Source organism: Stenella coeruleoalba, assembly GCF_951394435.1.
Source record: "Stenella coeruleoalba genome assembly, chromosome: 1".
Taxonomy (NCBI): domain Eukaryota; kingdom Metazoa; phylum Chordata; class Mammalia; order Artiodactyla; family Delphinidae; genus Stenella; species Stenella coeruleoalba.
The window spans coordinates 43,056,574-43,081,693 of record NC_137169.1 but is presented as its reverse complement, the minus strand read 5'-3'; the positions used below and the strand labels follow the sequence as shown (position 1 = coordinate 43,081,693).

Genomic DNA, 25,120 nt, shown 5'->3' with positions numbered 1-25,120 from the left:
AGGCTGCTCTGCGCGTCCCAATAGAAAAGCGGCAGGTGCAGGTGGCCGCGCTGCATCCCGGAGCTTGCAGTCTCCCTGGTGTTCCATTGTGTCCGTGCCTGCAGTTTGTAGGAAGCCTAATAAAAGGGCTGTGTGTATTTTTGTTTGGGTGTCTACTTTTGCCGGATGTCTTTCACTAGGAATTAAGTACGCACTGTCGAACTGAACTAGTGCGGACTCACGAGTGTGCAGACTCAACTAGTCTCCACTCAGGAGACACGGGAAATTTTGACCTGTTTGTTACGCATCAGAGAGGAAAACTGAGAAATACTTAACACACGAATTTTAAAAACAACAAAAACAAATAGATTTAACCAGAAGAAGCTTTACACTTTAAGTGGCTGCAGTAACTTATGTCTTGGTGCCCTGAAGAGCTAGGTCAATTTTGCAATGAGAGGTTCCAAGTTTGGTTTTCTCAGAGCTTGCATCAGTTGATTGCATCATCCCTGAGTGGAAGAATTTGGGTTACAAGGAAAAATAAGGTGCAGTGCTTCTTCTCCAGCAGGAAGGGGCATTCTTGCAGGCACGAGACCATGCACCGCAGAACAGACTTGCCAGGTCTCTTCGAGACTCGAGCAGGAACCTAAGAATGAAATCCGGTTGTCTGCCTTTTTTTTATTTGCGAAGGGGGAGGGGGGACCCGAAGCCAATGGGCACCCCGCCCACTGTTGGGTGCTGCTGACTTCACAGATCAATAATTTGCGTAGTGAATATTAAGTGAGCGGTTTTTTGGGGGAGGGGCTAGCCCGCAGGCGGACGCAAGCAACGGATGCAAGCAGCAACGGTTCTCCCGAGCCTCCTCCCCACCCCTTACTATCTCGGCCCATCTTTTCTCTCGGTACTCGGACTGAAAGTCCGGAACCTGGGGAAGCAACTAGCGCTCAAAAGCAGCCCCCGCAGCCTTCTTCGTGATCTGCACCTTTAAACTCTCACTCCGTCCCAAACCGGACCCCGGAGGCACCACCCACATCCGTCTAACATCACTTCCTTCAGGGTTAGAAAAAAAAAAAAAAAAAAATCTGGGAACAGGAGCGGATGGGCTGAGCAGCACTTGGGAAACCGCGCGGACTTTCTGCTAGGACTCGGGCCTTACGTCTGCTCAGCCCCGTGGCTCCGCGCACCTACCATCATGGAGCTGCGGCCTCGTCTCGGAGCCACCTGTTTGCTGGGCTTCAGTTTCCTGCTCCTCGTCACCTCTTCTGATGGACATAATGGGCTTGGAAAGGGTCAGACCGCGTTCTTATCTTAATCTTTACTTATCCTGGGCCCCAGCCCGGGACAACCCTCTTCTTGTTCTAACATGATCCCTTTCGCATTTTATCTCTGTGGCCACGCTAGATTTCTTTTTATCCTCTCGAACTGCTCCTGGAATTTGGGGTGAGGAGTAGCGGGTCTGGGGAATGTTGAGATGGGGAAGTTTTACTTGAGGCCTCCCTGAATTCTTGGGTTGGGGTAAGGAATTTCCCTTATGTTAGGAAAAGCATGTTTAAGAGACCAGCATAGTGTCTAGCACTTGGTAGGCCCTCAGGCACCGTTACCTTCCCTCCTGGGAGAAATAGGACCTTTGGGGATCTGTATATTTAGACCCTTGCCCTGGGTCTAAGAGTCCCCTCCTCACCTCTTCTTTTAAGAGCTAGGTTACTGCTTCCTTACCTTGGAGCGAACAGCACCTATATCCTAGGGAGGGGTGACTGGCACAAAAGGAAGGGCCAGATGAAGGGTCAAAGGTGTGATGTTAGAAACCGCAACGAAGAGTAGCCCCCCCGCTCGCCGCAACTAGAGAAAGCCCGCACACAGCAACGAAGACCCAATGCAGCCTATATATATATATATATATATATATATATATACACATATAAAAGGCTCAGTTCATTTTGGGGAAAATGTCTGCCCAACGCCCTGGTTGGAATAACCATAGTTATTTGGTGGCAAGCTCAGCTTGCAGCTCAATCATACAAGAGCTTTTTCCCTCAAAACAACCAGGGAACTTTGGCGAACAGTAGAAGGTCACCAACAGTTGTTCTTGGTTCCTTGGTGTGGTTCAGTAGGTGTGTCTGAAGAAACTGAGTTTTTCTGAAGAGTGAGGGGGCAGTGGTTATGAATGGAGAATAAGAGGTGTGACCCCCTACTCCATCCATCCCATTACCTACATCTTTATTGGAACTCAGGGTTTTATGCTTTTTCTAAGTGGTTGTGTGGTAGCATGCATTCCCCTCCCTTTCCTTTTTTTTTTTTTTTTGTAGTGACATTGCTGTATGGAATGTCTCTGCTGCAATCCTGCTGTTGTTAATTGTGTTTTATCCTCCCTATTTGCACATTTATTGGTGGGTGATGAGATTGGGTGGACGTTCAGTGTGCCTGAATGCAGTCAGTCCTTCATTCAGTAAATAATTTTTGATCACCAGCCGTATTACAGGCATGGTCCTAGGCACTAGGGATATATCAATGGATAGGACAGACAAGGTTCCGCTCTCACAAAACTTATATTCAATTCAGAGAGACAGAGAGTAGATACATGAACAAATTAACAGGCAAGATAATTTCAGCTAGGGATGAGTTCTAGGAAGAAAATGGAACTGATGGAGTAGAAAGGCTGGGGAAGGATGAGGGAGCTGGCATTACTTGAGCTAGGAAGGTCAGGGGAGACTTCTCTGAGAAGGTGACATGTGGGTTTCCATCTCAACGATGAAACTGCACAGTGAATTCTGTTGAGCCAGAATGTTTTAAGTACTGACAGTCCCATTTTAAAGCAGATTATTGTATATTTAGTGTAAAATTGTACTGAAGGAGACAGAAGAGTATAGTGTTAGGAGTGTGGGTTTAGATTTGAGTTTTAATTTATTCTGCCACTAACCAGCTGAGAGGCCAAGGGCAGGTTGCTAAACTTCTCAAAGCTCAGTTCCTCATCTGCAAAAGGGGCAGAATAATAACTACCTCAGACACGCAACAAATAATTTGCCCTGTTCCAGTATACTGTGTTAGGTGTAGGCAATACCTTGGAGTCATGTATTCAGTATTCCTTGTTAGACATTAAGCTCTGTGTGGTTGTTCCAGTTACCATTGCTGCATTATAAACCACCCCCAAATTCAGTGGTGTAAATAAATCATTTTATTATGCTCACAATTCTGTGGGCTAGGAATTCAAACAAGGCACAGTGGGGAAGGTATATGTCTTGGATCCAAGTCTGGGGCCTCAGCTGAGCTGGTTACTTCTACGTGTGGTCTGTCTTCATGGGCTAGTGTGGGCCTCCTCACCATATGACAGCTAGATTCCACGAGTGAGTGCCCTAAGAGAACAAGGTGAAAATGCATGGGATTTTTATCATCTAGCTGTACAAGTCAAATAGCATCACTTCCACTGTACTCTGTGGGCATGTTCAAGGGCAAGGGAAATTAAGCACACCCCCTCCATCCCCCATGGGAGGAATGTTGAGGTCCCATTGTAAAAAGAGCATGTGGGGGCTTCCCTGGTGGCGCAGTGGTTGAGAGTCCGCCTGCCGATGCAGGGGACACGGGTTCGTGCCCCGGTCTGGGAAGATCCCACATGCCGCGGAGCGGCTGTGCCCGTGAGCCATGGCCGCTGAGCCTGCGCATCCGGAGCCTGTGCTCCGCAACGGGAGAGGCCACAACAGTGAGAGGCCCGCATACCGCAAAAAAAAAAAAAAAAAGATCATGTGGAATGGGAGATATTGTTGCAGCCATCTTTGGAAAGTACAGACTGCCCCAGTAAGGTAGGACCATTTCTGTCTTATTATTCGTGCCCAGGAATATTTGTTGAAAGAAAAAATGAATGGTACACATGATCGTTGAGATTCCTGTCTTTTTCAGCTCACAGTCTGAAGACTGTCAGGACAAGTAAGCAGGCAATTACATGATACTGTGATATGTACTGTAAGCAGGGAAATAGCAGGTAACTTAGGAGCATATAGAAGGGCAACCTTGGTGGGGGGGGGGGCTGTGTTGTGAGGATTAAACAAAAAAACAAAAAGTATTTAATATGTGTCACAAACTTAGAAAAGTGTTTATTTAATATTTATTATTATATCCTCCCAAAGAAGAATATTGAATTGTTCCTGAAAGGAGTTAATAATATTTCAAACTGTTTTTGTTTGTTTGTTTTTATTTTTTTGTATCTTGTGAGTGTGGTTTCTTGGAAAATAGATTACAGTTCACCACCCACCTCCCAAAAAAGTGCTACCTGGAGCAGTGATGAGTAAGATTTCTTCCCAGATGTTTAAGTAGTTTTGACTCTTTCCAGAAGATGGCCTGGTGGTTTGCAGAGAGGAGAGACGGAATGACCCTAGTGTTTTCATTAAGAAGAGGAAGTACAGTGGTGTGGTGTGAGCACTGGATAGAAATCAGGAGGCCTGAGTTTTAATCCTGGTCAGACTCTATAGCCAGCTCTCCTCTTCCCTGGGGATCATTTATTACATGAGAGACCTGGAACTAGAAATGATTCCTAAGAGTCCTTCCAGCTCTAACATCCTAGAGTTCTAAAATAATTTTGTTGTTTCCCGTGTGCTAAAAATTTGGAATATGTATCACCTGTGGGGAGGAGTGTAATGATTAACATTTACTGTATATTTGCTGTATTCCAGGAACCGTTCTGTGCATTTTTCTTGTATTGACTGGTTTAATCCTCATAATAACCCTCTAAGATAGATAATATATTTTTTTCCTTGTGAAGTTGACATTTTATTAAATAAATATTTTCATTCATTAAGTTATTATATTTTCAATATTTTATTACAGTAGTTTTTAAACACATAGCAAAGTTGAAAGAATTTCGCAGTGGACCCCCTTATGTCTACCTCCCAGGTCTACCATTGATGTCTGACTATCCTTGTCCTATCATGTCTCTCTCCACGTAGTCATCTATCCATGTGTAAATCCATTTTTTTCTTACAGCATAGATAATATTTTTTCATCATTATCCCCATTTCACAGATGAAGAACCTAAAATGGGACACAGGAGTCACATAGCTAGTAAGTGGACCAGCTGAGATACGAATTCCAGAGCTTCTGTTCTCAACAATATACCACTCCTGCTCAGAATGCAGAAACTCCTTTGAAAACTTTAAAGAAGGAATGAGAAAGTTTTCAGTGGGGGCGGTTCATGTGCTCTCCTGCCTGAAACAGAAATGGATGGCTTTGTCAAGTCTCAAATGCAAATTTGGCACTGACACATATGGAATGTTTACCTTCCATACTGTGACCTATTCACAGTCGCAACAGCCCTATGGGACAAATATTTCTGTTAGTCATATTTTGCATACGGGAAAACAGCAAGTGGCTAAACTAGGTCTGTTTGATGCAGACAGACTTCATTTAGCCACTGTGTTATTCCACCTCTTAGGTACAGTGTTCCCTGTTTCAGAGACTTGGCTGCCAGTTCTGACACTTAACCTTTTGTTTTGTCAGCTGGGAGAGGGTGGATAATACTTTTCTGATGTCCTTAGCTTACACTCGTGAAAACAATTTGAGCATGAAGGGCTTGGGAATTCTGATGTAAATGCTGTGTTTGGAAATTGTCACTTTCCTTTTTTTCCCCCTTTTAAATTAATGTTTTAGGGCAGGAGCTGCTAATATGGGAGCTTTCAGCTCACTCTGCAGATAACTGGAGTAAATAAAGTGTCTGTGCAGGTGATACTTTAGGAAATTGGACTGTCTTCAGATGTTCCACGTTGGCATGGGTGTGAGTGTGGGTGTTATTGGGGAGTAGCTAGCAACACAGTAAGCACTGTACCTTTTCAAGTTGCTTTTGAAGGGAAACATAAGGACGCAGGTTTTCCAGACCTGAAGTCTGTGTTTTCATTCTGCTTTGGTGAAGCCACATTCCTTTATTCATTTATTCATTTTTATCTTTGCTAGAGAGTCAGTGAAGTATCGTGAGCAAACTACAGACTCTGGAACACCACCATGTAGGTTCTAATCCCAGCTCTGGCACTTACTAGCACTGTAGCCTTGGGCAAGCTATTTAACTTCACCTTCCATATCTGTAAAATGAAGACAATTAAGTTTCTACCTCATAAGTTTACTGTGAGGATTAAATAATACATGTAAAAGCATGAACAACAATGGCTGGCATATAATAAATGGCATATAAGTGTTAGTCATTAATGCTATTATATTATCGTAATTATAACATAGAGTAAGCACTCAAAAAATGATGGTGCTGATTATTACTCGTGAAAAATTCCAATGTACTTTTTAATATGAATTTTCAAAGAAATTTTATACACGTAGTGAACTGTTTCAAATTATACCTCTAGACTTACTCGTAGGGATAATGCAGTAGGGCAGCCAGGGGCACTGGAAAAGCATTTTAATTAGGAATCAGACTAAATTCTGGTTGTGGCTTCCTTTGTGGTCTTGGGTAGCCTCTTCCGTTTTCCAGGCCTTTGTAATATGAGAGGATTAGAGTGATCTCTAAGTTTGTGCTGTCCGATAAAGTAGCACTAGGAATATGTCATTCTTAATTTTTAAATTAATTAAAATAAAATAAAATAAAATAAAAAATTCAGCACCTCTGTTGCATTAGCCATGTTTCAAGTACTCAACAGCTAATAGCTACCATATTGAACAGTGCAGCTATAGAAATTTCCATCACTGGAGAAAGTTCAATTGAACAGTCCTGCCCTAGGCTCTCTCTTAGCAATAACCTCCTATGGCTGTAAGCTTTGTCAGCTAGCTTCTGAGTAGTCCATGTTTATGGAGAAATTTTATTTTGCCTGGTAGTAATCTAGCTTCCCTGACTTTTTTTTGGCTGACATTTGCCTGGGATATATTTTTCAATCATTTTACTTTTGACTTTTACAAGTCCTTTTGTCTTAGGTGTTCTTGTAAACATAGAGGTAGTTTCTTTTTGTTTTGTTTTTTTTTAACCAAAATCTGACAAATTCTGTCTTTTAACTTTAACTGGCAAGTTTAGTTCACTTATGTTTGTGGTGATTATTGACAGAGCTGGTCTTATTTCTCTCATCCAATTTCCGTTGCTACTGTTTTTTCTATCCTTATTTGCTCTTTTTTGCCCTTTTATTGGGGGTTGAGTATTTGCTGGTTCTTATCTTGCTTTATCTCCTTTATGAGTTTGGAAGTTGGCACTCTAGTTCTGTTCTTTTAGTGGTTACTTTTGAAATTTTACTCACATATTTAACAAAATCTAACATTAATATCTTAACCCCCCAATGGTTAGTGGGCCTTAGAATATTTTAACTTCAGTCTCTTCCTCTTTCCTTATAAGCTGTTGTTGTCCAATATTTTAATTCTCTCTCCTTTTTTAACTCTATAAATTAAGCATTAAATTTTTATACAGATAATATTTAGATTTATCTACATGTTTACCAGTTAATTTGCTCACTGTTCCTTGTATTTAGGCTTTCTTCTGGAATCACTTCTTTCCTGAAACATGCCTTTTATCACTTAGTTTCTCTGGTTTTCTCCCAGAAGACTATTTCGGATTTACTTTTGTCTCTTCAAACCTCCAATACTTCCTCCACAATCCTTGCTTTCAGCCAGTCACCACGCTTCCTATTTAACAGAAGGTAGAAGGACTCAGAAGAGACCTTTCAAAAATTGTCACCACGAGATTTACCTACCTTCTAGCACCAGTATCCATATATCCTTCCTTTCCTGTCTTTACTGGATGAGCTATCAGGGCTCCTAGCAAAGGCTAATCCCTCTACTTGAGTACTAAATCCCATCTCCTTTCATCTACTCAAGATATTTTCTACTCTCCCTTTTAGTCCTGTATCATCAGTTTTCCTACCTTTATTATATCATTTCTATCAGCTTTCAACATCCTATACTTTCCTCCATATTGAATAAAAACCTTTCATGGACTCACAGCTGCCTCTAGCAATTGCCCCTGTAGAGCAAAATTCTTTAAGAGAGTTGTGTGTACTTGTTCTCTAATTCTTCCCCTGGGCTGTCTTGATCTTGCTCTAATCATCTTTTCATCCTCGCTCCTCTATTGAAACTGGTCTTGTCAAGGTCAGCATTATTCTCCACTTGTTAAATCCAGTGGTCATTTCTGATTTAATAGGAGCATTGGTGTCAGTGGATCATCCTTCCTTCTTGAAACATCTTGGAAACACTTGGCTTCTGGGATTGCATGTGCTGCTGGTTTTCTGCTGATCTCACTGGTAGTTCTTTCCCACATCTTTGGCTGGTTCTTCTTTATCTCCCTTAACCTGGGAGTGCTCCAGGGCTCCTGGACTCCCTCTTCATCTACACTCACTCCCATGGTGATCTTATTCAGTCTTAAGCTTTAAATAACATCCGTATGCTGATAACTGTCCCTTGAATTCCGGGCTCAGATATTCAGTTGCTTATTCAGCATCTCTATTTAGATGTCTAGTAAGCATCTCAAAATGAACATTTCCAAATCCAAGCTCTTTAATGTTCCTTTCTAAAACTCACTCCACCTACTCTCTTTCCCATCTCTATTAATGACAACTCCATTCTTCTAGTTGCCCAGGCCAAAAACCTTAGAGTCATTCTTAACTTCTCTCACCCCATATCCAGAACAAAATCCTTTTGCCTTTACCTTCAAAATATGTCCAGAATCTGATAGGATCTACTCCCTCTACCACCACAGTTGGTCCAAACCACTGTCATTGCATGATTGGATTATTGCAATAACCACTTTCCCAGTCTCTTTTGTTTTTGCCTTTCTCTCCTGTATTAGTTTGCTAGGGCTGCAATAACAATGCACCACAAACTGAGTGGCTTAAACAACAGAAACTTATTGTCTCACAGTTCTGGAGACTAGAAGTTCAAAATCAAGGTATTGGCGGTATCGGTTCTTTCTAAAGGCTGAGGGAAGGGTCTGTGCCAGGCCTGTCTCCTTATAGATGGCTGGGTTCTCTCCCTGTGTGAATATCTGTGTCCACATTTCCCTTTTTTATATGCACACTGTACTGGATTAGGTCTCACCCTGATGACCTCATTTTAACTTGATTACCTCTATAAAGATCCTGTTTCCAAATAAGGTCACAATCTGAGGTACTGGGGATTAAGACTCCAACATATCATTTTTGGAGGGACACAGTTCAACCCATAGCACTTCCTTTAGTCTGTTTTCATCACAGAAGCTAGAGCAATCATGTTAAAACAGAAATCACATCATGTTACCATTGATACTTTGCTCAAAACCCACTAAGAGCTTATTAGTAAAAGCAAGAATCTTTATAGTGGCCTATCAGGCCCTGCATTGTCTACTCCCTCCCTTGCCTCTTTGTCCTTACCTCCTTCTGCTTTGAAGGACAGCATTGTTTAGTGCTTAAAAGTAAGGAGTCTGGACCCTGAGTGCATAGGTTCAGTTTCCAGCTCTGATGCTCATTAGCTGTGTGAACTTGGGAAAGTTACTTAAACTTTGTGCCTTGGTTTTCTCATGTGTAAAATGGTATTAATAAGAGTACCTACCTCTAGGGTTGTTATGAAGATCAATATTGGTATAGTACTTAGAATAGTGCCTGGTATATTAATAGCAAATACTTGTAGCAATTCTCCAGTGCCAGACACTGTTCTAAATTCTTTTTGTTGTTGTTGTTGTTATATTCATTCATTTCTTTTAGTTTTTAGATTCCACATATAAGTGAAAACATACAGTATTTGTCTTTCTGTGTCTGACTTATTTCACTTAGCAAAATACCCTCCAGATCCATCCATGTTGGTGCAAATGGCAAAATTTAATTCTTTTTTATGGCTGAGTAATATTCCATTATATATATGTAAAGTATATATTATATGTATATATAATTTTTTTTTCTTTTTGGCCACACTGCGTGCCTTGTGGGATCTTAGTTCTCTGACCAGGGATTGAACCTGGGCCACCATAGTGAAGGTGCTGAGTCCTAATGACTGGGAATTCCCCTGTATATACCACATCTTCTTCATCCATTCATCTGTTGATGGACATTTAGGTTGCTTTCCTATCTTGGCTGTTGGTAAATAATGCTGCTATGAACATTGGGATGCATGTATCTTTTTGAATTAGTTTTCGATTTTTTCCAGATATATACTCAGGAGTGGAATTACTGGATCACATAGTAGTTCTATTTTTCATTTTTAAAGGAACCTCCATACTGTTTTCCACAGTGACTGTGCCAATTTACATTCCCACCAACAGTGTTCAAGGGCTCTCTTTTTTCCATATCTTCTCCAACATCTATTATTTGTTGTCTTTTTCAAGATAGCCATTCTGAAAGCTGTGAGGTGATATCTCATTGTGGTTTTGATTTACATTTCCCTAATGACTAGTGATGTTGAGTATTTTTTCATGTGCCTATTGGCCATTCCTATGTCTTCTTTGAAAAAATGTCTATTCAAATCCTCTGCCTATTTTTTAATTGGGTTGTTGGTTTTTTTAATATTGAGCTGTATGAGATGTTTATATATTTTTGGATATTAACCCCTTATAGGTCATATTATTTGCAATTTTTTTTTCCATTTTGGTAGGTTGTCTTTTTGTTTTGTCAGTGGTTCCCTTTGCTGTGCAAAAGCATTTAAGTTTAATAAGGTCCCATTTGTTCCTTTTTGCTTTCATTTCTTTTGCCTTAGGAGACTGATACAAAAAAATATTGCTACGATTTATGTCAAAGAGTGTTCTACCTATGTTCCCTTCTAGGAGTTTTATGGTTTCAGGTCTTACATTTAGGTCTTTTTAAATTAATTAATTAATTAATTTTACTTTTGGCTGTGTTGGGTCTTTGCTGCTGCTTGTGGGCTTTCTCTAGTTGCAGTGAGCGGGGGCTACTCTTTGTTGCAGTGTGAGGGCTTCTCATTGCGGTGGCTTCTCTTGTTGCAGAGCACGGGCTCTAGGCATGTGGGCTTCAGTAGTTGTGGCGCATGGGCTTAATTGCTCCATGGCATATGGACTCTTCCCGGACCAGGGCTCGAACCTGTGTCCCCTGCCTTGGCAGGCAGATTCTTGACTACCGCACCACCAGGGAAGTCCACCATTATTTAATTTAATCTCCTTAAAAACTGAATTAGGCGATATTATCTCCATTTTACAGGTATGAAAACTGAGGCTTGAGGTATAGGACTGTCCATGGTCCCATACACCTAGAAAGCAGTGGATTTGGGACTTGAACACCATGCTTTTGACAAAGGAAAGCCTTTTTTTATGAGTATCTTGTGAACATGCCACATTTCTTTCTTGGGTCTTTGCCCTTTGTTCATGTGTGAATGTTTATGAGGCTCTTTTCTTCCAGGTTTTGGAGATCACATTCATTGGAGGACACTAGAAGATGGGAAGAAAGAAGCAGCTGCCAGGTACAAGATATGGTTTTAGGTTACTTATGGTGGTAAAACATTTTCCAGCCATCAACTTAGCATTAATTTCAGGTGAAGGATTATGCCAAGGCAGAGCAATGGAGGGGCTGCCTGATAACAACAAAAATAATACTACTACCTAACATTTATTAAGTGCTTACTATGCACCAGACATTGAATTATGTGAATTAACTCATTTAATTCTCACAACAACTCTTTTGAGGTGGGTACTGTTGTTATCTTCATTTTACAGATGAGAAAACTAAGGCATAGATCAGTTAAATAACTTGCCCAAGATCACACAGCTAGTTAAGTGGTGGAGCCAAGATCTGGACCCAGACACTCTGGCTTCAGAGCCTACACTCAACCAGTAAGCCATGCTGCCTAATAGTCTCAAGTTGAATAGTCTTAAGTTCCAAGTAGGTTTGGTCTATTCACAGAAGACTTATACAAAGGAGGAGGAAAAAGCAGAACAGGGGAGGAAAGGCTAAACATTGATCTGAGTGCTTTATATTCATTAATTTATTTAATCCTCACAACCTATGAGGTTGGTTCAGCCTGTGAAATAAGAACCATTGTTATTATTTTACAGGAGAGGAAATTTAGATACACAATGGTTACATAACTTGACAATAGTTTACACAGCTAGTAAGTAAGTAGCAGAGCCAAGACTTGAACATTCTCTACTATACTGTACTGGAGAGATATAAAGATACAATGTATGTGCACTTCCTTTATACACACACATGTTTGCACAGAAATACTCACACTTCTGCACCTACCAAACTGTAGTGCTTGCTTTTGCTAGAACAGATCCTACAGCTTCATGGCTCTGAGCCACATACCTTCTGCAGGAGTAGGGTTGCCAGATTTAGCAAATAAAAATAAAGTATGCCCAGTTAAATTTGAATTTCAGGTAAACAATAAGTAATTTTAAATATGCCCCAAGTAATATTTGAGACATACTTATTTTAAAAACATTTTTTGTTGATTGTCTGAAATTCAAATTTAACTAGGCATCCTATATTTTATCTGGCATCCTTACCCAGGAGAAAAATTCCTATTAGTTTTTCACGTTCTAAATCAAATGACTATTCCTAGGTAAAGTCTTAGGCAATTTTTGTGGGCATTTTGTTTTTCTCTTCTGTACTTTTACAACCCAACCTACCTCTATCCGTTAGAGTGTATGTTATTCTGCCTGTAGTTGCCTGACTTTTCCCATTCAGACCCTTGCTTTGTCGGGGTACTGTTTTATGTTCATCTCTGAATTCCCAACCATGAAGATATTGAATGATTGAAATGGTTATTGAATAAACAGTTACTGAATGTTATTGGCTGTAAGGAATGAAGGGGAACTAGTATTTGTGAATTGTCTTCCATTTGCTAAATATAGTGCTGATTGTTTTGCAATATTTAATGTTCTTTAAGGCTCCATTATAAATTGATGAACATAGTCTTTGGCCGCCAGGAGATCACATTCTCCTGAGACGTATAACATTTGACAGAAATAGCCGATGCCGTTCTAAGCTCCATCTCCTTTCGGAGAGAGCAGGATCTGGCTCTCGTTGGTCTAGAACTCCTGTTCCCATAGCAACAGAGGTCCTGTAAGAGTCAAGGGAGGCAGGAAGTGTGGCTTGCATTTCCGGTTTGCGTCGGAGCAGCCCGCAACCCGGAAGTTGACGCTGCGCGGTTGCACATGGCCGCGCCCTGGGAGGATGCCGCTGGTGGTGTTTTGCGGGCTGCCGTACAGCGGCAAGAGCCGGCGCGCGGAGGAGCTCCGCGTGGCACTGGCGGCCGAGGGCCGCGCGGTGTACGTGGTGGACGACGCGGAGGTGCTGGGCGCGGAGGACGCGACAGTGTACGGCGATTCGGTCCGTGAGAAGGCCTTTCGTGGGGCCCTGCGAGCGGCCGTGGAGCGGCGCCTGAGTCGCCACGAAGTGGTCATCCTCGACTCGCTTAATTACATCAAGGGCTTCCGCTACGAGCTGTACTGCCTGGCGCGGGCGGCGCGCACTCCGCTGTGCCTGGTCTACTGCGTAAGGCCAGGCGGTCTGAGCGGGGGACCGCGGGTGGCGGGCGCGGATGAGAGTCCGAGCCGCAATGTCAGTGTGAGTTGGAGGCCGCGAGCTGAGGAGGGAGGGAGACCTCTGGCGGCGGGCACCGGTGTCCTCGGGGAACCGCAGGCAGTGGACTCTGTAGTAAATGGGAGAGCCCAGGCAGAAGTACCTAAGGAACTGGAGCGGGAGGAAACCAGGACGCCAGGTTTTCCAGCTCTTGTGACTTCGGAATTCGAGAAATCTGCAGAGCATGTGTCCGGTGCCTTTTACCCTCCCGAACTTCTGGAGGCCCTAGCGCTGCGCTTCGAAGCTCCCGACTCTCGGAACCGCTGGGACAGGCCCCTGTTCACCTTGGTGGGCTTAGAGGAGCCGTTGCCTCTGTCAGAGATCAGAGCTGCCTTGTTTGAGAACCGGGCTCCTCCACCCCATCAGTCTACACAGTCACAGCCACTTGCCTCCGGCACCTTTCTGCACCAGTTGGACCAGGTCACCAGCCAGGTGTTGGCAGGACTGATGGAAGCTCAGAAGAGCGCAGTCCCTGGAGACTTGCTTAAGCTTTCTGGCACCACAGAGCACCTGCGGTTTACCCGGCCTTTGACCATGGCAGAACTGAGTCGCCTCCGTCGCCAGTTTATTTCCTACACCAAAATGCATCCCAACAATGAGAACCTGCCTCAACTGGCCAACATGTTTCTGCAGTATCTGAGCCAGAGCCTGCACTAACCAGAGCTGGTGGGGGAAAGTCATGGCTCCTTGTCTAACTACTGCACTCTCTGTTTCTGTGGGAAGAATAATCTGAAGGTCTGCAGAATATATTGATGCGTGGAAATAGAGCTATTGTGACCGATTCACTCGTACGTTTCTGAATGCCTCTGTGCCAGGCCTTGAGTTTACAGCATAAATTGAGACTAGAAAGAATGGAGAACTAGCTTGGAGGAGCTTGGCAAGTTTCTCTAGAGGACAGAGCTCTGGTGGACAGGGTTTACTTAGATTGGGTTCTACTTGGGATATCACATACCATTGATTTCCCCCATCTGAATTGTGGGAAAGCAGACTGGATGGATGAATTGTTTTAAAATAATTGTGAACAGAACTGAAGATGACACAGTTTTGCATCTGTACTGGCCCTTTTTTCATACCACAGTTTTTTGAGTACTGTGCCTACTTTTTGCTAGTCTCTGTCCTGGGGCCTGGGATCACAGATAGATCCACTGGTTTCTGTCCTTGGGAAGCTTTGGTTCTAATGGTGAAAGACAAAACCACTAGATTGTTTCATTTAATAAAATCTTTTAGATGAAGGCAGTGTGCTGGCATCTCTTTTGCTTTATGTTCTTCATGTAATTTACTTAATGTAACATTTTAGATACACAGGTATCCCTGTTATGCCTTTGATCAAAAATACTTTCATAGTGCTGGGTGAGAGTCTCGATGCTTTGGTCTTAACCTAGGGTGACTGTTACGACAACTCCCATAACTGGGTGCTTCATTCTGTTTTTCAAGACAAATAGCACTTTAAGCTTGTCTTTCATTTTTTTCATTGATTTCAGTAAACAAATGGTAGGTACCTACCTTACCAGTGCTTGTGTTTTTCAAAGATGTATTAGATAGTCTTTGCCCTTGAGAAGTTAGTAGTTTAGACAAGTAAACAGGTGATTAGAGGATAAAAAGGACTGGCGGTTAGAATGCTTTGCGATCCCAGAGGAGGAATTGGACTAACTAGCTGTTGAGAGGTGGTGGTTTTGGGAAGGCTTCACAGAGGTGTTTACATTTGGACTGTCACTCTAGAGCAAGGGTCAGGAAAGGGTCAAACAGTAAATATTTTAGGCTGTGAGGGCCATAGGGTCTCTGTTGCAGCTTATCAACTGTTGCCATGGTAGCACAAAAGCAGCCATAGACAATAAGTATACAAATAAGTGTGAATGTGTTTTAATAAAACCAGTTACACTGAAATATGAATTATATTTAATTTTAATATATCACAAGGTACTATACTTCAGATTTATTTTTCAAACATTTAAAAATGTTAAAAAAAAAACCATGTTTGTATATAATTACCGTACAGAAGCAGGCAGTGGGCTGGATTAGGCCTGCAGACTAGTTTGCTTACCTCTGCTCTAGAAGGATGAATAGGAGTTCGCTTGAGAGAAAAGAGAAAGCAAGACATTCTAAACTGTTCTGTAAGTACACCGTGCTGTTAAAAGGATGGGCTGCCTTGGTTGGTGATTATTTCTTGCTTATCAGGTTATCTGGACTACCGTTTGTTTCTGATATATGAGACTGGATTCCTGCATGAAATGGAGGTTTGGACTAGGCAGCATCTAAGGCCTCTTCCATTTTCATTCTCAAATTCCAAGTTAGTTGATTATCAGTTGATTGGGTTTAAACCCATGGATTCTGGATTGCTGTTCTAAATTGAAGTAGACATAGTGGTCAGAAAGAATATTGATTCTGGAGTCAGACTTACAAGTTAACTACTAATGTGGCAGAACCTAGAATTTATGTGGTCAAATGTTTAATTTCTTGGAAGTCTCAGTTTTCTCATTTCTATTATGAGACCATTACCTTAGGATTGTTGTGAGGATTTTTTTATATATATAATTTATTTATTTATTTTTGGCTGCGTAGGGTCTTTGTTGCTATGTGCGGGCTTTCTCTAGTTGCGGTGAGCGGAGGCTACTCTTTGTTGCTGTGCATGGGCTTCTCATTGCGGTGGCTTCTCTTATCGTGGAGCACAGGCTCTAGGTGCACGCGCTTCGGTAGTTGTGGCACGCAGGCTCAGTAGTTGTGGCTTGCGGGCTCTAGAGTGCAGGCTCAGTAGTTGTGACACACAGGCTTAGTTTCTCCACAGCATGTGGAATCTTCCCGGACCAGGGCTCGAACCCATGTCCCTGCATTGGCAGGCAGATTCTTAACCACTGTGCCATCAGGGAAGCCCTGTTGTGAGAATTTAAATGAGATAATGTGTGTAAAGGACATACAACAATGTCATATAAATATTTAGCACATTTGGCTATTATTATTATGGCTATGTAGATCACACTTCTTACCTAACCTTGTCCTGCTCATTTAGTTTATAAGCTTTTACAAGTATTAGAGGCACCATTCTGTCCCAGATTTGTAGTAGGCCTATGATGAGATAGCTGACTAATTCGTTTGACACTTACTAAATTAATTTATATATATTTAGAATAGTACCTGGTACACAGTAAATGCTGTATAAGTTTTTGTTACCAGTAATATTATTCTCTATATTAGGTGTAGGAAGTATAGAGGCAGCTAAGAGTTCCTTCCTTAAGAAGCTCTAAGTAAATAAAAAGATACAGTTCAATGTGGTAAATAAAAGATAACAGTTCAATGTGTTAAATGCTGTGATAGTATTGTACAGCATGTGGTGATGTGGTGATATGGGGGTTGGATGATGGAGAAAGCCAACGTCTGATTACATAGGACCCTTCTACAAGTCGGCATTTGAGCCTTGAGAGCGTAAGAGCTTCAGCTGGCCAAGACTGATTCAGGTGGAATATGTTGCTTATTATTTTATGAAAGAAAAAGCTTTTTCCTCCCTGATTATAAAAATTACATTTAATTGGGAATTCCCTCGTGGTCCAGTGGTTAGGACTTGGTGCTTTCCCTGTCGCTGCTCAGGTTCAATCTCTGGTTGGAAAACTAAGATCTCACAAGCCACATGGTGTGGCAAAACAAACAAACAAACAAAAAAACACTTAATTGTAGAAAAATCGGGAAATACAGGAAAAGTATAGTAAAACCCACAATCCCATTATCCAGAGATAACCTCTATTATGTTTTGGAACATTTCCTTTTAGACTCTTTTCTACATATTTGTATAATTAAAACTAAACTATAGATAATAATTTTATATTCTAGCCTTTAACAGTGTACTAGTGAAAAATTTTATTAACGTTTCAGTGATTATATAACCATAACATTTAGAAATGCTGTAATTTGTTGTTTTCTTCTACAGTCTTTTTTCCCTAGCTGTAAAGCCCAAATTTGCAGAATTTACTGGAATGTCAGAACTTAGCAATAATTTTGTTGTAATAGTCCACTATTATTGAATAGATTGTCTTAAAATTTTTCTTATTGAAATTATACTACATGAACATCCTTGTACATTAATCTTTGTCTTCATTGGTTGGTCATTTTATTAGAATATATTTCAAGAAGTGGAATTACTAGATTATAATTTCTTCATTTTGTTTTTAAGTGGATTACCCCTGATGGTGATTATCCATAAGTCCTGGTGTGGAGCTTGCAAAGGTAGGTGCAAATGATCAGACCTCAGATGTGTTCTCAAATATTAATGTTTAAAATATATTAACACTGACTTTGGCTCAGCACTGCTTATTGCTTGAAGGAATACCGAAGAAATTTATGGTATAGATTGCCTGCCCTCAAGAAATTTGCAGTTGTATTTGCAAGGGGTTGGAGGGTGAGACAATTAAGATATGGTTATGTAGAATATGGGATCAGGTGCTACAATAGTTGTATGGACAGTTGTATGTAACAGAGAGTGACATGAGGAGTGGTCTTACTGGAGGAGGTGGGAACCAAATTAGAGCCCAGGTTTTCTTACTTTGTAGCCTGTGTTCTTTCTGGTATACCAGCCTGCCACTTCCCAGTCAGATTCCTCCTTCTGTTTGGTATGCTACACTTAATAAAATCATGTAGGAAAAAGAGTATAAAATTAGTGTAAATTGCTAGTTTAATAATATATATACATAAGTGGTAGAGTATTGTTACTCTATTGTCTTTATTACATCTATTCTTAAATAGATGTTATTGAAATACGTAAAAAAGCCAATAGTAATAATTTTTTTGTCAGTATGCCGTTATCTATATTTTATAAATTAGATGAAAGCTTAAGAGAAATAAAGTCAGCCACTTAAGTTACATAACTATGCAAGTAAATGGCAGAAGCAGGACCAGAATTCAAGTGTTCTAATTTCTGGGTCTTAAGATTAGCAAAAGGGTCAGTTATATGAATCATCTCAGCAAATTAGGGTTTGGGTATGACAATGATGTTTTCTTCTGTTCCAAAATCTTTTCTTCCCCCTAGCTTTAAAGCCCAAATTTGCAGAATCTACAGAAATTTCAGAACTTTCCCATAATTTTGTTATGGTAAATCTTGAGGTAAGACTTCCAGAGTTTCTCCTTTGTGCTATGATTTTAAGTCTTTACTGTTTTAGAGTTAGCCTCATTGATGGTATAAAATCTTACTCAGCAGAGCTGTCTTCTTGTCTGTATGTGTTTTTCTCTTGAACTCTAATACTAAGTCTTGCATCAGATATGGTAGAATGCTATCGAGCCCCCATTTGTGGGAGGAAGTAAGAGAAGAAAGATTGGATAAGATGACTAAATTTTAAGGTCCCTTCACTTTTAGCTTATGATTATGACATGTTTTTACATCTTTGTATAACTGAACTAAAGATGCGGTCACATGTGTAGGCCACGATTCCCTGCAAAATATGATTCAGTTGAAACCCTACTCTGTGCTGGGCTTATATGTAGAGCTTCTTCTTATTTCATTAGATATCCTTTATGTATTTCACATTGACCAGAGGTGTTGGAATCCCAAGTCAGAATATCAGATCTTAGAGTTAGAAGGGATTTTTAGGCCATTGATGCTATCCCTGTTTTACAGATTGAGCATCTTAGGCCTGAAGGAGTTAGGTTAGTCAAGGTCATAGAGCCTAATAGGTGATAAGAATAGGTACTGTGACCTAGCTGTGCTGCCTTTTAGGCTGTACTCTTCCAATGTGGGATGCTCGGATGCTCTGTGATGATACTCCTAGCCCTGTTTCTATAAAATGATGTTTATTTAAACATAGGACTGGAAATCTTCTGAACACATTACCAGTTAATGTTGAGGTAGCTAAGGGATTGCTTATAAAGCTAGTGGATAGCCTGAACGCTGACACACCTCACTGAAGGCAAAGTTATATTAACTATTTGATATAACTTCTGAAATGGGAATCACACCATAAACGACAAAATTACTGTTGATTTCTATGCATCTAAACGCCTCACCACTTTCTGTGATGAGTTAGAATCACCACTCACAGGAAACAGAAATGTGTTCAGTGAGCATTCTCCAACTTGAGAGATTTCGTAAAAAGAAAGCTAACTGTGTGGTCTTGTCTCCTGGGAGAAGTGTAACTTCACAATTGTACTAAAATGTCAGTCTCATCAATTCATGCATTCAAGAAAAACTGTGCAAGTCAGTGATGTAGGTACTGAGAATCAGCAGTGAACAAAACAGACAAAATTCTTTGCTGTCATTAAGTTACATATGAGGAATTGAATATGGGGAGGCAGACAAATAAGTAAAGTATGTCAGATAGTGGTAAATGCTATGGCTAAAAATGAAGAATGGTGGGGATAGTTTGCAATTTTAATTAGGTAGTTAGAAAACAAGGTGACATTTGAGCAAAGATTTGAAGCAGAAAAGGGAGTGAGTCATGTGGATGAAGAGGGAAGTGTGTCCAGGAGGAGTGTAAGAGCAAATACAAAAGCCTGAGTGGGGAGCATGCCCGGCTTGTTTAATGACAGCAACAGCAGGCAACTTAGTGTGGTTGGAAAAGACTGAACAAGGGGTAGGGCGTGATGTTAGAGAAGTGCCCAGGTGACAGTTGAAGTAGGGCCTCTTAGGCCACTGCAAGGACTTAAGGTTTTACCCTGAGTGGGAGGGGAAGCCACTGAAAGGTTTTGAGGAGAGAGGGAACATGATCTGACTTAAGGTTTATACTTAACAGGATGAAGAAGAACCCAAAGATGAAGATTTCAGCCCTGATGGGGGTTATATTCCACGAATCCTGTTCCTGGGTAAGGTGAAAGGTCTTAATCTGGGGATCTGTGATGCAGAAGGAGAGAGAAATGAATCAAGGCACTGACTCCACCTAGTGAAATTTTATTGGGATGGCTAAAAACAAAAACAAAAACCAGTTTCAAGAGAGAATGGGGAGTTCTGAATGCCAGAACCTCGGATCTGAAGGAAAACTTTTCCCATTAACTACGTGCTTTTGTAAAAAACAAAACAAAACCCCAAAACTAACTGCTTTTGTGAGCAGTGGGAGAGTAGTGATCATTCATTTATCCATTTAGCAATCATTTGTGCATCAGCCATATGTCAAGCACTGCTAGGCACTACAGGGACTGAGATAAGCCACAGTTCCCACCCTTGACCCTGTAGTGAGGTTGAAGCAATGGGATTCTATAACAAGAAAAATGTATTTCCACAAACAATTTTATAAAAGATATTTAATGACTACCTAATCTTTGCTCAGCATTCTGCTAGATTCTATGGGGGAAACAAATAAAAATATAGATCCCACCATTATCAAACAGAAAAGAAACATGCCAGCAAGAGGGACCAGCATATACCAAGGCATGGTGGGGAGTGAGGGTAGGGGTGGGTTGTGTTCAGGGAATTACAAGGAATTCATTGTGATTGCAACATAAAAAACAAGGGGTAAGGTGGTGAGATAATGGGCTGCAAAGATGGGCAGGTCTCGTTTTCCAGAAGGCCTAATGTACCATATGGTGCTTAAAGTACCTCTCTGTTGTAACTATTGCAATCCCTCTGCCATTTTGTCTACAATAGATCCCAGTGGCAAGGTGCGTCCTGAAATCTTCAATGAGAATGGAAACCCCAGCTACAAGTATTTCTACACCAGTGCTGAGCAAGGTATGGTTATGTTGAGAGAGAAGAGGGAGGGTTGCTGCTAGGTTTCAGTAGGATGAACCACATGCAAGGTCTGTGATGGGAAACTAATTCAACATGTTAGCCGAGCATCTGCTGCATGACTAGCTTTTGGCTAGATGCTGTGTAGAATATAGGAGAAAGATAAGACTGAGCCCCTTCCCTAGCTTTTTATAATCCAGCTGGGAGCTAACTGACCCACAGGAAACTGTTAAGAACTGAAGGTCCCAGAAATAGTCACTTGCCCGTGGACCCACAGTTAAAAAGTCACAGAGCCAGGATTTCAGTCCAGAACTTAGTTTTTTTCCACTGCACTAATGCTATTCTTGTGAGAATTCAAAGAAGGGGAATGCTAACTGTTAGCTGATCTAGTCTGAAAGGTTTCATAGATAGTAAACTTTAACTGGATCTAGATGGATACGGATAAGAATTTGTCTCTATGGACACATATGAAGAGGGCATTTCAAGTTAGAAAAGCAAGGGGTGTGTGTGTGTAGGGGGGAGTATAGCCCAACATGGAGAGGGCGTGAGGCATGCTAGAGGGAATGATGACTGGGTTGAGTCCTAGCCAGCAGAGGAATGCGGAAAGCATCATTCGAGGCAGAGGGAACAGCGTCAGCACAAACATGTGAGGGAAGATTGAAATCATAAGTCAGTCATGCTCTTTTGTTCTCTTATCCTTGAGCACAGTCATTCTAGAGGGAGAGGTTGGAATTCATGCCACATAATGTCCCTGTTTTCCTTCTGAATTTCTCCCTGCCATCTGTAAAAGAGGGTTGTTTGCTAAGTTGCCATGTGTCTCCCATTGCCATGCTGCCAGGTTGTTGATCACTTTATGTTCTGAGTCCTCAGAACTCTAATTTCTCAGGATAGGTAGAGGAAAGAGATCTGCAGAGGTTATCCTCTCCTTTCCATGGGTAAGGAGAATGTCATCTTTCCTACCCAAATGCCGATCACTGGAGGTTGGTGTTACAGGGAAATTTTCCACATGGAGAAGGGTAGCTGAACTTTAGGTTCCCAACTTTTTTTTTTTTTTTTTGGCTGTGAGGCTTGTGGGATCTTAGTTCCCCGACCAGGCATTGAACCCAGGCCCACGGCAGTGAAAGCACCTAGTCCTAACCACTGGACCACCAGGGAATTCCCATAGGTCCCCAACTCTTGACCCTGAAATTCACCTTCCTTTTAGAATTTCATGAAGTTACCACTTCCATCTTGACACCAGCATCATCCTTTAACACATTAGTCCAAATGTGGACACAGAACCCTTTGCCTGAATTCTCCATGGCTCAGCTGACATGAAACTGGAATATTCAAACCTGGCTTTACTAAAGGCTTGGGCAAAACAAAAGGGATGTAACAAACTATACTACCTGGTTTGCTTTCTGAGATCCACAGACTCTGGCTCAGCCTAACAACTGGCCTGCCATTGTATGGGGAGCCTGTACCAAAACAGCTGCCCTCCTTGATGCCCAAGATAGATGAGAAGTTTCATCTTCCGTCTGACCAGGACCTGCCTTCCAGGTTTCTCCTGTGCCTGAGAACTTGACTTCTTCCATACGTAATTGATACTAGATATGATGACCTCTTTCAGTGAAGACCATCCTCCCTCCATGTACACGCACACACTCACATACCAGTGTAAACTGTAACCTCCACAGGATATGAACTAAATGCAGCGATCCTCCAGAAGAGATGATGGGGATGGTAGGAAGATGTTTTCTTTTCCCTTAGTGTCAAGTGAATATCTACAGCCTGTGACAGGGGTTCAACTCTAATCCTGGAGGGTAAGCCAAAGAAACTACTAACATTTTTTTAAGACTTCATAGTTTATAAAGCACATTTATTATTCATTCTCTCATTTAATTTTTATAATCTGTGTGAAGTAGGTAGCATCACCTTATTTATAGATGAGGAAACAAATTCAAGAGACTTTCCAGGGCTAAAATCCAGAACTAGATCTTGAATCCAGATCCTGTGCTCCTCTTATATTTCTCCTAAAACATAAAAATCTGTATTGGTTGTCACATGTCAAATATTAAAGACGTGCTTCATACTTTTCCCCTCAACCTTTATTTCACAGTTGTTCAGGGGATGAAGGAAGCTCAGGAAAGGCTGACGGGTGATGCCTTCAGAGAGAAACATCTCGAAGATGAGTTGTAACATGAATGTATCCCTCCTTTCATCAAAGTTACTGTTCTAGAAGGAAGGCAGCAGGGAAGGGAATATTGAGGAATCACTTAGAACATTTAAACCTTGTTCCTGCCTCCATGGGAAGGGGCCCTCTCACTGTGGAAGAGTTCTGCTGCCAGAAGCTGGTCTCCATGTTTGTGATCCAGCAGAGTGTGGCAGACTTCCTTCTCCTATCCCCTCTCACCTAAATGTCTCTGTCATTGAAGGTAAAGAATGACACCTTTTGACACAAAACTTGAGCCATTTGGAGGTTTACTCCTCACACTGCAGTAGTTGAATCTTTCCATTTCCTCCTGCTTTACTCACCTTAGTGGTGAAGAGAGACCAGAAGCATCTTTTTTATAATGTTAAAATTGCAGAAATAGCTTATCATTTAAAACAAGTCCTAAATGTAAATCCGTAATTCTACCCCACCAAGGAGACCAGCCTGTTTCTTCTCTTTCTCTCCTGGGAATAATCTTGGGCTTCTTCCTGAATCCCTTCAACTTCCTTCCTCTTCTCTGGCTTGGCTTCCCTGTTTGCACGCATGCGTGTGCGGGAATGGCTGTGTGCTTTGGACTCAGCCCAGCTGGAAGCATGCTTTCCCCTGTTGCTGTTGGAGAAACTCAAACCTTCAAGCCCTAGATGGAGCCATTTTTGTCAAGTCGTCAACTGTATTTTTGTACTGGGGTTAACCAAAAAAAAAAAAAATATATATATATATATATATAAATTGTTCCATTAAACTTTAATAAAACTTTAAAAGGAAATGTGTTTGATGGCCTTTTTGTTATTGGAGAATGGAGGGAGGGAGATCATTTAGGAAGAAAACTAACCTTGAGGACCTAATCTAGGAGCTCTGTCTAGGACTCCTCGTGCACCTGCACCTCCCACATTCTAACAGGCATCAGAGCTCTTCTCTTCTACTTTTTAAATACCTGAATTCCCTCCTTCCTCACTGTCACTCTTGTACAGGGCAGGCCTTTTCTACTTCCTAGACTATTTATTGTTGTAGCCTTGTAACTTGCCTACTTGCCTCCAATATTCTCTCCTGCAATCCATCCTCCTTACTTCCCCCAGAGTGATCTTTCCAAAACACAGATGTGACCATGTCACTCCCCTGCTTAAAGCCTTTCCTGCCACACTCAAGAAAATAATACTAACATTAGAAAATATTTGGGCCTCAGTATGTGGCAGGCACTCTTCTAAGTGCTTTATGTGTATTATCCCATTTCGTTTGCCTTTAGTCCTAACAGGCCTATGACAAAGGTACTATTATCATTTCCATTTTATACAAGAATTTGAGGTGTACAAGGAAACCAAGGCACAGGATCAAGTCGAGATCTTTACCATGCCTTTTAGGAAGCTTCTTCAACATCATTTGCTCCCATTGTCTTTGCGTTTTGTGTTGTGGTGACACCAGATTGCTTCAAGTTCCCCTCACAACATGCTCTTTCATGCTTTTTTGTCTTTCCTTGGCTTGTTTCCTCTGCCTAAAACTTCTTTTTACTCATTCTTCACATTTTGAGCCGCCTCTTGCAGACCTGGCTTTTCTCAGGAGGATAAAATGCCCCTCTCCCCAATACATCTATCTTGGCTCAGTACTACATTATATTGTAATTACCTGTTTGCACACATGTAGCTGTCATCAGGCAGCCATGCTCTAGGGCAGAGCTATTCCTCTGTCTTGTGTACCAAGGTCTCTAAACAATGTCCTTTCAAGTGAATTGTCAAGCTCTGTGGTAGGTTCTTTTCATTCATTCTATTTAAATCCCATTAATGGTCCTAATGGATAGGTATTATTAGCCTCATTTTATGGAAAAGGAAACTGGAGAGAGAAGTGGCTTGCCCTCAG

The 25,120-nt window shown here is 41.4% G+C and overlaps 2 protein-coding genes across 3 annotated transcripts; both read left to right on the top strand.

Moving 5' to 3' along the window:
* The first annotated feature begins 224 nt into the window (after positions 1–224).
* Positions 225–25,120, top strand: TXNDC12 (thioredoxin domain containing 12). Of its 2 annotated transcripts, XR_013828800.1 has the most exons (8): positions 225–1,265; positions 11,259–11,319; positions 17,602–17,654; positions 18,454–18,527; positions 20,150–20,219; positions 20,998–21,081; positions 22,283–22,880; positions 23,177–25,120. XR_013828800.1 is itself a non-coding variant. In XM_079924782.1 (7 exons), the coding sequence occupies exons 1-7, from the start codon at positions 1,169–1,171 to the stop codon at positions 23,254–23,256; spliced, it is 519 nt and encodes a 172-aa protein (XP_079780908.1). In that variant the 5' UTR covers positions 501–1,168; the 3' UTR covers positions 23,257–25,120. The 2 variants fall into 2 exon arrangements, 1 of the variants encoding a protein (XP_079780908.1); XM_079924782.1 differs by lacking the exon at positions 22,283–22,880 and having other exon boundaries at positions 501–1,265.
* KTI12 (KTI12 chromatin associated homolog) lies at positions 12,974–16,194 on the top strand. Its single transcript, XM_079924797.1, has one exon. The coding sequence runs from the start codon at positions 13,035–13,037 to the stop codon at positions 14,097–14,099; it is 1,065 nt and encodes a 354-aa protein (XP_079780923.1). The 5' UTR covers positions 12,974–13,034; the 3' UTR covers positions 14,100–16,194.